This window comes from Oreochromis aureus, linkage group 22 (assembly GCF_013358895.1).
Source record: "Oreochromis aureus strain Israel breed Guangdong linkage group 22, ZZ_aureus, whole genome shotgun sequence".
NCBI classification, from domain to species: Eukaryota; Metazoa; Chordata; class Actinopteri; order Cichliformes; family Cichlidae; genus Oreochromis; species Oreochromis aureus.
In genome coordinates this window covers 38422340-38436729 of record NC_052962.1, presented here as the reverse complement: position 1 = coordinate 38436729, position 14390 = coordinate 38422340, and the positions used below count along the sequence as shown (strand labels likewise).

General features: G+C 40.5%; 1 protein-coding gene and 1 long non-coding RNA gene across 2 annotated transcripts in view; both read right to left on the bottom strand.

The window, feature by feature from the left end:
• Positions 1–1166: 1166 nt before the first annotated feature.
• LOC120435786 lies at positions 1167–2965 on the bottom strand. The gene is made up of 3 exons (XR_005609909.1): positions 2907–2965; positions 2712–2789; positions 1167–1217 (listed from the first exon to the last, which is right to left on the bottom strand). It is a non-coding gene; the product is annotated as an uncharacterized LOC120435786 (long non-coding RNA).
• A 98-nt stretch (positions 2966–3063) lies between these two features.
• Positions 3064–14390, bottom strand: part of LOC116317240 (collagen alpha-1(XIV) chain-like) — a 159299-nt gene continuing 147972 nt past the window's right edge. The window contains exons 40-45 of the mRNA XM_039605355.1: positions 13323–13376; positions 12517–12570; positions 12199–12270; positions 3844–3879; positions 3180–3246; positions 3064–3092 (exon numbers count right to left, since the gene is read on the bottom strand). Coding sequence (XP_039461289.1) covers positions 3064–3092; positions 3180–3246; positions 3844–3879; positions 12199–12270; positions 12517–12570; positions 13323–13376 — 312 coding nt within the window. The remainder of the gene's footprint in view (positions 3093–3179; positions 3247–3843; positions 3880–12198; positions 12271–12516; positions 12571–13322; positions 13377–14390) is intronic.

Genomic DNA, 14390 nt, shown 5'->3' with positions numbered 1-14390 from the left:
AAAAATCTACCACTGTAAAAGTCTATGAATGATTTTAAAAATAAGAAGCAGCAGAATAAATAAACTTTAAAAACTCAGCTGTTTTGTCTCAAAACAAACTGTCTCAACAAATTCTGCTTAGAGTTGATTATTTTGGGTGAAATGAGCCTTTAAAGGCCACTTTGAGGCTAAATTGTTAAAGACATCATCTCTGTCTCTGTCGTTCCATCGAGTCTTTGGATGTTTAAAATCACGTCCAAAAGAAATCCCAGTGCGCTGCATGATATTTGAAATTGTACAGAATGTAAAAATCACACACTGAAGATGAATTTCTGTGTTTTTTAACTTCAACACACCGACTGCTGTTTGTGAAACTGAATCCTGCATCTTAGCTGTGAGTGTATCTGAACGTGTTTCACCTTCAGACACACTGAGTGTGGGTGGATGACTTTATGTGAACATGAAGCACTAAATGTATAAAGGCTCATTTACACCATGAAGGCTGCTCTCAAAGACTGGCACAGACTTAACGCTGTTTGTTAAGGTGGAATTAAGAAATAAGTGTCTAAAGTTGTTAGAACATGTTTAGCGCCACCTTGTGGCCGGACGTCACTTTTTTCTTAAATTCAGCTTCACGAGGTTTTAAATTTCTGTCAGTTTTTGAAAGCTGGGCTCCAGAGTGTAAATGAACCTTTATACATGTAGTGTTTCATGCCCACTTCTGTGACATGCACTCTGTGTAACTCAGTGGCAGCTTTTCAGTGTGAAAATGAACCACAAGAACTGAACATCTCTCTTCATGACTTCAGTCCAAATACAATCAGCTGTGAAATGTTTTCATGCTCAGTTAAAAAGTTTCTTCTGTTCACATATTTGAACAAACATGCAGGTTTTCTGTAAGTCTCATTACAGCCTCTTCAGTCTGTGGCTGTAATTACACAACAGTCACGGTGGAGGCTGCTGCTTTAATCATGTGGCTGACAATAATAATAATTAATAATAATAACAATTAAAAACCTCAACAATTAGAGTCTTGATAACACTGGTGGATCATAGTTTCCTCATATTTCTGAGACTACGTACCTCCAACATTGTAGCCCACACAGGAGTTCTGATCACAGTAACCCGGAGGCCCCTGGGGCCGATGGGACCGGGGAGCTCGGGCCGACCGGGTACTCCGGGATTTTCAGGTCGTCCTGAGGGTCCAGAGCTACCTGGTCTGCCCTGTCCCTGGGGACCTGGGAGGAAGAGGATGAAGAGTTTAGAAAACAAAACACAAATGTTAGAATTACAGATTCACTCTGTGAGGTCAAACTCATCATCAGCCATAAGAACCCCGACTGTGAGCCCAAAGTTATCACAACATGTGTTTGTGTTTACTTTTCTCCTGCGTTTTGTCAGTCAGACAGAAAAATACTTTGTCAACTATCAAAGTGATGTTTTTAATGGTTTTATGGTCAGAGTCATGTAGCCAAAGTACTTCTAGACTTTTCCAGGTAATAAATGTTTAAGACATTTTTAAATGAGACTCAGAAATAACTTAATAACATCTCAACAACTAAAACTATAGAAAAAAATTATATCAACTATTCAAAGTTAGAGACACAATTTGTTTACTTTTTTGGTTCAGTTCAGAAAAACAACAACAACAACAAGAACTACTAATAAAAATAATAATCACTTATCTTAAGACATTAAATAAAAATTTTATATTTTCTGTTGAATTCTGTGGATTTTACAACATCTTAATGATCCATGTGAAACATGTGAAACATGTTTTCTTTTACTAATCAGGTGATCATGTTCAGGACTTTCTTCACCGCATCACTGGGAGGGTTCAGAAAGGCTTGTGGTGGATGTTTTTATGATATGTATAACTATGTAACTATATACACTATATATCTATGTGCACCGAACATATATATTTTAACTTTCATGTAGAGTCTTAAGCACAAGACATTTTGCTTCATCGAGGTTAATTAAGGTGGTACAGTAACAGGGCAGTTAATGCTGTTGAGAGTTCACCTGTATAACTCACTCTCCGGTAACTAACCTTCCCTAATACACACTCGACGACTTTCATGCAGCACAACCAAAACAGTAACATTGTAACAGAGATACGATATAGTCACACACACACAAACACACACGCACATACTTTGAACTACACTGAAGTGTTTTAAGAACCTATGTAGTTATAAGATATATAGTGAAGATTTAATAATTAGGATTAATGTCTGACCTTTGACCGTGTCATGACCTATTGTGATAAGCCAGAGCAAGGGGTACTCAGAGTCCTGACTGGCCTTTGGCCAAGACCTTGACCGCTACCTGACCCCTGCAGCTGTGTTTGGGCGCGTGGGAAAGTTACCCAGCAGCAGGGGGCGGGGATACTGGTCCCTATATTAGGGGACCAGAGGACACCCCCAGCTCTTTTTCCCCTCTGCTGTTACTCTCTGTGCGTCTCTGTGTTGCTCTGCTGTCTGTGCTTAAGGCTGTACACCCCGGGGTTTTGCTCTTGCTAAATGTCTGTATGTATTTTTCCTGCTGTTCATATGATTCGGTGTATTAAACTCTGTTCTAAGAATTCTACTCTTTTACAGAGCATCTTTTTGAGTGTCTTGATTTTAATTGGATCTAAAAGGGTTGGATCTCCACATCGCTGGTGGGAGAAGGTTTGAAGGATGGCTTCAAAAATTTGCGACCACAGGCTTAGTCGGAAAATAAGTTACCAGGTGGTCCTGGAGGTCCTCTGGGTCCTTGAACACCAACACCTGGAGATCCCTTATCACCCTTCTCTCCTGGTTGTCCTGGAAACACAACAGAAAGAAAAAATTTTATTTATTTTACACTGGGCCGTGTGGCAGCCCCTCAGCTCACACTCTGTTTTAAACAGTAACAGAGTTTTACTATTTGGTTAAACTTACCTCTTTCTCCTGGTTGCCCATTCTGTCCATTCTGTCCTGGGAAGCCTGGTCTGCCTGGGGTCCCTGTTCTCCCTGTGGTCCTGGGGTCCTTCTCGACCAGGCTCTCCTGGTGGTCCGGGAACTGTGCGGATTGACACCGGAGGACTCGGCACGTGGTTCAGGATGCTGTTGTAAGCGCCATGTGGCCTGAAACCAGTTCAGTTCAAACATTATTATTATTATTATTATTATTATTATTATTATTAACAAATAACAAAGGTTTTTTTAACTCACTTTGGATCAGCTGCTCACAGACCTGTCTGGCAATGGCCTGAACTGATGCTGTCGACTGGAGATCTCCTGAAAAAACCGCACGATGTTCATATAAAATACATTCAGTTATGTGGGAGTGTTTTTAAATGATTCATATTCTGTGTTTTATGAAGGTGCTACAGACTCAAATATAATTATTAGCACTGAAATTTACACATAAATCTGCAGACTTGTTTCATTTCTTTTTCAGCAGTTTTACAGCAGCTGCTTGTGTCAAATATTAAGTTACAGCAAATTTAAAGTAAATTTATTTTGTGAAACTCAAATACATGAAGCCTGTGATGAGCTTTCAGCATGAAGAATGAAAACGATGAGATTTTGGGCTTTTTTTTAGATTAATTCAAAGTCAATATGCAAAATTTACATTTCTATGCTTTACACATATTATATTTACTTATTGGATGATGCTGATATTTCATTATTGTAATCAAAGAAGGAAACAGTGACTAATGTTCACTGCATATTAATAAAAAATACATTAATACTTTGATGGATGTCTGCTGTTTATTAAATTCAGGAAGTTTCCCATTGCTGATGCAACACAACAATATATCTCAATATGCAGGTTAGCAGACAGGACGTTTGTGACTGAGGGAAAGTAACAACATGAAGACAGAGAGCTCACCCGTTCACCTTTCTCTCCCTTAGTTCCAGGAGGTCCCTGCAAGAGAAACGAATTCATGAAAAACGAGGAAAAAAAACAAACTTGTGAAGCATCGAACACAAGATGAAGCAGGTGATTCTCTCATCAGGACAGCAGGTTGATCATCTTGCTGTCCTCATTAAACTCCAGCCTGCTTGTTTGTGTCATTAATTTAAAACATTGGAAATTATGCAGGGCTCTAGAGTGCGACCAATTTGGTCGCAAATGCGACCAAAGTTTTTAATGGTGCAACTAAAAAAAAAAATTTGGTCACACCGGTGCGACCAACTGTTCGGGTAACAAAAAAAAAAAAAATCTCTGCAACTCTCTGTGTGGTCAACAACAGACACACATTATGTCCCTATCGTGGACTAAACCAATCAGAGATAGTCAGGGGCGGGACCTCTCTGATCAGCGGTGGTCCAGTTGAAAGTGCAGGTAGAAGAGGGAGGTGAGTAGTTTGAATAAAGCGATATCGATTCATTAAATCCTGAATTGACTTTTAAATATAAATGTGTTTTGCCAGAAACGCCTGATTCTCAGATTAAAGCTCACAAAACTATTTCAACAACCAACAAACAGCAAATGAGAGCAGCTACACGAATTCCACACAAAGACGTAAACACAGACCCGACAAATCAGAATCAGCTTTGTCTTTCTCGGCTTTCTCACCCCACGGCCCGAACACGGACACGCTGTCGGGGCTTAGCGATTCTGATGCGTCGGGTCCGCTCTGTGTTGACGTCTTTTTTGCGCTGATTCTGAGCTGCAGGTTTTGTCTTTCCAACCAAAATTCGCCGAGCCAGCAGCAAAAGAAGCAGCAAACTGCGCTTCATATGTGATCAATGTCGTCATGAATTCAATTCAATTCAATTCAATTCAATTTTATTTATATAGCGCCAAATCCCAACAAAAGTCGCCTCAAGGCGCTTTATATTGTACAGTAGATCGCACAATAATAAATACAGAGAAAAACCCAATAATCATATGACCCCCTATGAGCAAGCACTTTGGCGACAGTGGGAAGGAAAAACTCCCTTTAACAGGAAGAAACCTCCGGCAGAACCAGGCTCAGGGAGGGCGGGGCCATCTGCTGCGACCGGTTGGGGTGAAAGAAGAAAAACAGGATAAAGACATGCTGTGGAAGAGAGACAGAGATTAATAACAGATATGATTCGATGCAGAGAGGTCTATTAACACATAGTGAGTGAGAAAGGTGACTGGAAAGGAAAAACTCAATGCATCATGGGAATCCCCGGCAGCCACGTCTATTGCAGCATAACTAAGGGAGGATTCAGGGTCACCTGGTCCAGCCCTAACTATATGCTTTAGCAAAAAGGAAAGTTTTAAGCCTAATCTTGAAAGTAGAGATAGTGTCTGTCTCCCGAATCCAAACTGGAAGCTGGTTCCACAGAAGAGGGGCCTGAAAACTGAAGGCTCTGCCTCCCATTCTACTTTTAAATACTCTAGGAACAACAAGTAGGCCTGCAGAGCGAGAGCGAAGTGCTCTAATAGGGTGATATGGTACTACAAGGTCATTAAGATAAGATGGGGCCTGATTATTTAAGACCTTGTATGTGAGGAGCAGGATTTTGAATTCAATTCTGGATTTAACAGGAAGCCAATGAAGGAAGCCAAAACAGGAGAAATCTGCTCTCTCTTTCTAGTCCCTGTCAGGACTCTTGCTGCAGCATTTTGGATCAGCTGAAGGCTTTTCAGGGAGTTTTAGGACATCCTGATAATAAAGAATTACAGTAGTCCAGCCTGGAAGTAATAAATGCATGAACTAGTTTTCAGCATCACTCTGAGACAGGATATTTCTAATTTTAGAGATGTTGCACAAATGGAAGAAAGCAGTCTTACATATTTGTTTAATATGTGCGTTGAAGGACATGTCCTGGTCAAAAATGACTCAAGGTTTCTCACAGTATTACTGGAGGCCAAGGTAATGCCATCCAGAGTAAGAATCTGCTTAGATACCATATTTCTAAGATTTTCAGGGCCGAGTACAATAACCTCAGTTTGATCTGAATTAAGAAGCAGAAAGTTAGCGGCCATCCAGGTCTTTATGTCTTTAAGACATTCCTGCAGTTTAACTAATTGGTGTGTGTTACCTGGCTTCATGGATAGATAGAGCTGCGTGTCATCTGCATAGCAGTGAAAATTTATGCTATGTCTTCTAATGATGTTGCCTAGGGGAAGCATGTATAATGTAAATAGAATTGGTCCTAGCACTGAACCCTGTGGAACACCATAATTGACCTTAGTGTCTGAAGAGGACTCTCCATTTACATGTACAAATTGGAGTCTATTAGATAGATATGATACAAACCACTGCAGTGCAGTACCTGTAATACCTACAGCATGTTCTAATTGCTCTAATAGGATATTATGGTCAACAGTATCGAAGGCTGCACTGAGGTCTAGCAGGACAAGCACAGAGATGAGTCCACTGTCAGAGGCCATAAGAAGATCATTTGTAACCTTCACTAAAGCTGTTTCTGTGCTGTGATGAGCTCTGAAACCTGACTGAAACTCTTCAAATAAGCCATTCCTCTGCAGATGATCTGTTAGCTGTTTGACAACTACTCTTTCACGGATGTTTGATATGAAAGGAAGGTTGGAGATTGGCCTATAATTAGCTCAGAGAGCTGGGTCTAGAGATGGCTTTTTAAGTAAAGGTTTAACTACAGCCAGCTTGAAGGCCTGTGGTACATAGCCGATTATTAGAGATAGGTTGATCATACTTAAGATCGAAGAATTAATTAATGGCAGGACTTCTTTGAGCAGTTTTGTAGGAATGGGGTCTAAAAGACACGTTGATGGTTTGGAGGAATTAATTACTGAAGTTAACTCAGAAAGATCAATTGGAGAAAAAGAGTCTAACTTAACATCAATGGTACTAAAAGTAGCTGTAGATAATGTTACATCTGTGGGATGATTATTGGTAATTTTTCTCTAATGATAAAAATTTTATTTGTGAAGAAGTTCATGAAGTCATTACTAGTTAACGTTAAAGGGATTGTTGGCTCAGTAGAGCTCTGACTTTTGTCAGCCTGGCTACAGTGCTGAAGAGAAACCTGGGGTTGTTCTTATTTTCTTCAATCAGTGACGAATAGTAAGATGTTCTGGCTTTGCGGAGGGCTTTCTTATAAAGCAGCAAACTATTTCTCCAGGCTAAATGATGATCCTCTAAATTTGTGACACGCCATTTCCTCTCCAGCTTACGAGTTATCTGCTTTAGGCTACGTGTTTGAGAATTATACCACGGAGTCAGGGACTTCTGATTTGAGGCCTTAGTTTTCACCGGAGCTACAGTATCCAGAGTCGTACGTAGTGAGGAGGTAAAATTATTAACAAGATAATCGACCTCTGTTGGAGTAGCGTTCAGATAGCTGCTCTGCTCTATGTTGGTACAGGGCATTGAAGATGATAACAGTGGGTGGATTATATTCTTAAACTTAGTTACAGCACTTTCAGAAAGACATCTACTGTGATAAAGTCTACTCTCCACTGCTGTGTAATCAATTATTGTAAATGTAAATGTTATCAGGAAATGATCAGACAGCAGAGGGTTTTCAGGAAACACTGTTAAATGTTCAGTTTCTATGCCATATGTTAAAACAAGATCTAGAGTGTGATTAAAGTGGTGGGTGGGTTCTTTTACATTTTGACAGAAGCCAATTGAGTCTAATAACAGATTAAATGCCATGTTGAGGCTGTCATTTTTAGCATCTACATGGATGTTAAAATCACCCACAATAATTATTTTATCTGAGCTGAGCACTAAATCAGATAAAAGTCTGAGAAATCAGAGAGAAACTCTGTGTAAGGCCCAGGTGGACGATAGATGATAACAAGTAAGACTGGTTTCTGAGTTTTACAGCTGGGGTGGACGAGGCTAAGCATCAGGCTTTCAAATGAATTAAAAGTCTGTCTGGGTCTTTGGTTGATTAATAGACTGGTGTGAAAAATTGCTGCCACACCGCCCCTCGGCCTGTGCTTGAGATTTCTGGTAGTTAGAATGACTCGGGGTGTTGATTCATTTAAACTAACATAATCATCCTGCTGCAACCAGGTTTCTGTAAGGCAGAGTAAATCGATTTGTTGATCAATTATTAAGTCATGTACTAACAGAGACTTGGAGGAGAGAGCCTAATATTTAATAATCCACATTTCACTGTTTTACTCTTTGGTTCAGATGTGGATACTGTATTGTTCTTTCTTTGTGATTTTTTTATGTTTAAGTTGTTTATTGCTGGTTTTTGGTTTGTTTTTTGTCTGTTTGGGAGCTGACACAGTCTCAATGGAGATGGGTTTTTGGGGGGGTAGCAGGAGGAGAGAAGCTGCAGAGAGGCGTGTAAGACTGCAACTCTGCTTCCTGGTCCCAACTCTGGATAGTCATATTTTGGGGGGTTTAATAAATTGGTCCATTTTTCTAGAAATGAGAGCTGCTCCATCCAAACTCCCTCTGAGTTTTGCTGTTTTGCTTCCACGACTATTAAAATCACACTTCATGCACAGCTCTCTCTCTCTCTCTCTCTCTCTCTCTCTGTACTTCAAGAACAGTTTCCCGTCTCAAATCTCTGTTTTCTGCATTATTCATTCGCTTATTACCCACCAGTCTACTGTTGTTTACAGCGCTGTCGGCCGCTGTCTTTTTCTTTTCTTTTTTTTCACTTAAATGACCTCGGACAAGAAAGCCTAATTTCTGCTGTTCAATACTGAAGAAATTTAAACTTTTTAAAATTATGCAGAACATTTCAGAATATTTTTAAGGTTATCTGCTATAAAACGCCAGACCAGGAAAATCTCCTTCATGTTTTTCTGTGTTTTATTCTCAGTTACTTTGACACAAAGGCATCTGCTGTGATGTTCACAATTCTGATGAAGTCTCATGTGTATCAGTACTGATAAATGATCAGAATTATAATATTTCTGACTGTCTGAGGCTAAATTGAATCAAATCAGGACTTTGAGAATCGGAATCGAATGGATTATAGAAATCAGTGATGATACCCAGCCCTAGTGAGCAGCCTAGGCCTGACAGAAGTGGATGTAGCTGTGGGTAATAAGAAAAGATGAAAAGAACTATTGATAACTTTTTTGTTAAGTTAAGGCCTGATCCGTCTGAAATTCATAGCCAGCTCTGACACGGTGCCATCAATCTTTGAATGCTAAAAAAACAGCAAAGTATCCAGAAAACACATTATATGCTTCAATAAATGCCCAAGTGTCCCCTCTCCCCACTGCCTTTCAGCAGCAGGCAGCAGCAAACAGGTCGTCAGAGGAGCCAAGATGATGATTAAGTTTAACATTTTCTACAATATTGACAAAGCACTTTAAGCACAAGATTGACAGCCGCATGTTAAGCGATGCGGTTGAAAAATTTGAGTGCGCCCATGGTGAAAAGTTAGTCTAGAGCCCTGATATGTATAATAAGTAAAAACATAATTTCAAATGTTTATACTTTTCAGTGTTGACATTTCTCAGAGGGAAACAGACACATCTTAAATCGAGGGGATTTGATTTCAGGAACGTGTCGAGACCAGCGAGAGGTCTCTGGCCTTCAGGACTGTGATGATGATACGTTTGTCGTGATGGGACTTTAACATTCCCTCTCAGAGTCAGGGGCAAATCTACATGAAACATCGTTAGAAGCTTCAAATGTGTCGACACAAAACAGAGAATATGAATATTTGTGCAGCGCTCTCACTTAAAGTCGTGTTTATAATAATACTGATACAGACAAACATCCAGTAAGAATGTAGAACAGAGGAATAAACACATAATAAACCAACATCGATGGAGCGTAGGCTGCTGTGACCTCGGTGCTTCTTTCTAATATAAAACTTTCACTGAATGATGTTTATCGAGATGAGAAAGTATGAAAAGTGTTAAGAAATACAACCCAGAATGTAGTATTTATGGAAATAGTGCTAATACACAAAACTTGAACTACTGTATATTTTACTTCCCTAAATTCTCATTACGACCTGTAATTTCCCAGCATGAGGTAATGAGCTGATGAGGCCTTTCTGCAGTCCACCCATGCATCTGTAACTACATGCTTAAAAAGATTTTATCGCAGTGATGAATAATCATTTGTCAGCAGATTGTATCACCGCCCACAGAGTCCAGTGTCTTCTTTGGTAGGGATGGGTACCGGTTCTGACATAAACGGTAGTAACCAGACCGAAAAGCAGCGCACATTTCGGTGCTTTATTTCGGTGCTTTTTTTTTCCTGAGCCAATTCTAGCCAATCATTTTACGTTTCCGAGGATAGTAGGCGGGGCCAGGTACGTACGTTCTTTTTAGAGATGGCACGATACCACTTTTTTATGTCCAATACCGATATCATAAATTTGGATATCTGCCGATACCGATATGAATCCGATATAGTGTGTTTTTTAATCAATAAAACTGTTTTTTTAATATCTTGCTGCATTTTGTATAAGTTCATACTCCAGTTTAAATAAACAACAACACTAAAGCTATTCTGTTATACCTGTATGTAAAAAATACACTGCACCCAAAATATTTCATAGTTCAGCAACACTGATCAATCTAATAAACTTAAACCTGCTCCATCCTCCCTATTCTGGTATTTTAAAGAGTACTTAGCAGAAATATTAAGCAACCTAACTAATAGGGTTGCAAACTCCCAGCAAAAAAAAAAAAAAAATAGGAACCACCCCACCCTCCACCTCATGATGCGTAATCGACGTAATCAACTTTAATTTGATGCAGGGTGAAAAAATGCACAGAAATAAATTATTTTCAAGAATAATTAAATAGATTCAACATCTTTCTTCAACAGAATTGCAGACTGCACAGATGGTACCTTCCCAAAGGAAAAAGTACTATAGCTTACTAGGGTATATTAGACTTAACAGTTACTATATACAGTAATGGACTTCTATACATTTTACATCAGATTAAAACTTTGGGTGTAAGATTCAGATAATTATTTATTAAAAGCTAGACATTTTAAATGAGAATAAGAAAGAAAAGTATGTCTTTGTGCCCCTTTTCCTGTTAATGCCCTATCGGCCCCCTGGCTACACTTTGCTAGATCCGCCCCTGCACAGTTACCAGCCGTCAGCTGCATAGAAAAGGATCCTGGTGTAGAAAGTAATATTAAATACATTCTAACAACAGCTTATCAAGCTTAAACGTGCTGCTGTTGTTCAGCCGCTGGTTTCCTCTTTCTGGTGCAAAGTGGGCCAAAAACAAAGAAGAGAGACGGACTCACGATCAGCTGATCATTGATCAGTTTCACGATTGAAGTAGCAGCAGGTGAGGGAGAGAGAGAGGCAGTCGCTCCATATATCGGTTGTTAAGCTTAACATGGGAACGCTTTACAAACATTCAGAGATGAACTTACACACTTGCTTTACTTCTCTCTGGGATAACTTCCTCGGAGATGAAATGCTGGTTTGCTAGCGAGGCTACAAATACACACAGCCGCTCTATCACACGACATGCTACGGTTATGAGCCGTGTTGCAAGTTTTTTGATGTGCTTTTTTGATATTTAATGGATCGGATTACATTTTTTATTTCTGGCCGATATCCGATCCAGTAATTTAGGTCAGTATCGGACCGATACCGATACATAATATCGGATCGGTCCATCTCTAGTTCTTTTAGAGCAGAGCTACAGATTAAAAATGCCCAAGGCGAAGCGATCAAAAGTCTGGCTGTACTTCACAGCAAAAGATGCAAACTCAGCAGCCTGCAACAAGCGCTTTAAGCTGATACTGTGCAAAGGAGGTAACACCTCGAATCTGATGAAACACCTGGCGACGCATAGCGGTTTTTTTTTTAAAGCCGAGAAATGCGCCGTGTTTGATAGCTTGCTGTGAGACCTCACACCGTGCACATCTACTGCGGGTGTGGTGCCTGTTATCGGACCCGGAGTTAGCAACATCCCCCAAAAACCCGAAGAGGAGAGTCCTGGCCCCCTAGCCCTGCCAGCGTAGCAGAATGATGACGGATGATGATGGCAGCAGCAGCCGTTCTCCTCTGCGTGAGTAGCTTCATGTTGTTCGTGTGTAATTTACATTGAGTAGGCTAACCACATTATTACATTAACCTCTTTGACAGACGCTCACCTCGCTGCACTCTCAGTGTTCAGCTGACAGACTCGACAGAGTCACTGACAACACATCCTGCTGCCTCCTGCGTCTTTGCAAAGACTGTTCACATGCAGCAGCTCATGCCAGAAACATGAAACACATACAACTTATACCGTTCCTTCTAAGAGCTAAAACCCTGCCCACCCAGGCCGGTTTGGTTAATGGGGACAGGCAGCTCCACTCACTGACAGACTCACCGGTGGGCCCAGCTCTCCCTGCTTTCCTGGAGGTCCTGTACTTCCTGGGGATCCTGGAGCTCCTGGAGTTCCCTGAAGAAATGAAAAGCAACTTTTAATTACATTATTTTAATTATTATAAAGTTGTTCCTGTTGTACATGCCCGACTGAGCTTATTAGCCCTGCTTGACCTGGTTCCATTATTATCACCTAAAGTCACAGCTTTAATTAAACTTTACATGTCAGTGACTAACAGAGAAACTGCATGCATTACCATGCATATATATCCTCCTCTGAATCCTCCAAAACATTCTCAAAAACAGTTTCATCATGACTTACGATGGTTCCTGGGGGGCCCTGTGTGCCTGGGGGGCCATCTTTGCCTGGCAGTCCCTGAGAAGGTAAAAGTAGATGTTATAATAAAATAAGACTAAAGAGTTCCTCCGATGACTTTGACCCAGCAGCTGTGTCTCGCTCTTTCCAGCCTTGGCTGCCACCCTTCTGTGCTGCTGACTCTACTCTGTAATTAGGCCAGAGGGGGGCGCTCCAGGGCCACCGATGCTGCTTACTCCTGCTCTGTGGAGACGGGGGTCTTTTTGTTCATTTGACAGCAGCTCGACTGTCTCCTTTTTCAACCTCTGGACTTTTAGGAAACTTTTCTCTTTTTTCTTCTTCCCGTGGAGCCATGCTGTGCATTAACGGAGTGTTTTTTAAAGCCTCACACCCTTTTTTGTACTTCATTGTTGCTCCTGTCCCAATTTAGCATGTATTCAAAATCAATCCAATGCCTCAAGTTCAACATCTGATATATTATTTTTCTTTGATTTGCAAATCAGTTTATTGAATTGTACAGGATTTCATTCTATTCAGTCTAAGCAGGTGTTATATAATTCAATATAATCTAGAAAAAACAAGAGTAGTACAATGACAGTAGAGACAGTTTACAGATATAATAGTATAACTACAGTAGTACTTATATGCACAGTATCAGAGGTGAAGATGATAAAATATCTACATTACAGGTTTTATTAATCATATTAGTGTTTGACCACATCCCAGTAGTTATTGTAATGACAGTATTAATATCTGTTTTATCAACAAACGTATCAAACAGCTGCATTATTAGTGTGTCTGTTATGACTCACTCTGGGTCCTGGAGGTCCTTCCCTCCCTGGACCTCCGGGTCTTCCAGGAACCCCCTGAAACAGCACGAGGAGAGCAGAGGTCACTGCAGGTCACGTTCACACCAGCCCTAAACCTCAACATGCATCGATTTCAGTGTCTGTAACACATTATATGTGAGTAAGCCTGTGATGGAGCTCTGGATGTACACTTCCTAAATACCTCCTAAGAGAAGAGTACTCAGGTGCTCCCATGACATGGATTTTTACTCATAGGTACACTTTTAGGCTACGTTCACACTGCAGGTCTTAATGCTCAATTCCGATTTTTTGATCAAATCCGATTTTTTTGTCTGCTTGTTCACACTACAAATAAAATGTGACAGCAAACGCGCTCTAGTGTGAACCCTCAAAGCGGCCCGCATGCGCAAAAGAAGACGTAACACAACGCGCTCTGTTTAGACCCAGACCAAACAGTATTGTTTGACTGATGGCCGTTAATATAAAGACTTGTTTCGGGCTTTATGTTTCCCAATTTATTTACATATGGCCTAGTAATGATCCTTATTGCTGTTTTAGAGGAGCGGTGCTTCAAAGGATAATCTGCAGATTATACAGTACAAATAAAATGTTCATGTTGTCTTCCCAACAGTTTCACTAACATCTACACTGGATGGCCAGGAAGCGTTCGCGATGTCTTCTCGGGTGCTGATAATTGGCGTCTGTCTTGTGTCAGTGACGTAAAAGATGGATTTAATGCAACCTGACCGTTCACACAGCAGTCGCTTTCTAAAACATCAGATATGTATCGGATTCAGTACCACAAACGAAAGTGACCCAGATCGGATTTGAAAATATCGGATTTGTGCCGTTCACACTGTCATACCATGATCGGATATGAGTCGCATAGGGTCAGAGAAGTCGGATTTGATGCACTTTCGCCTGCAGTGTGAACGTAGCCTTACTCTGAGGATATGAAGCCTTGTACCTGCATTTTATTCGCTTCACCAAAGGAGGAAAGATGCAACGTGACAGACATCAGGATGAAAGGAGGTTAAACACTTCACAGTATTTTTCCCCAGGTTAAGGACT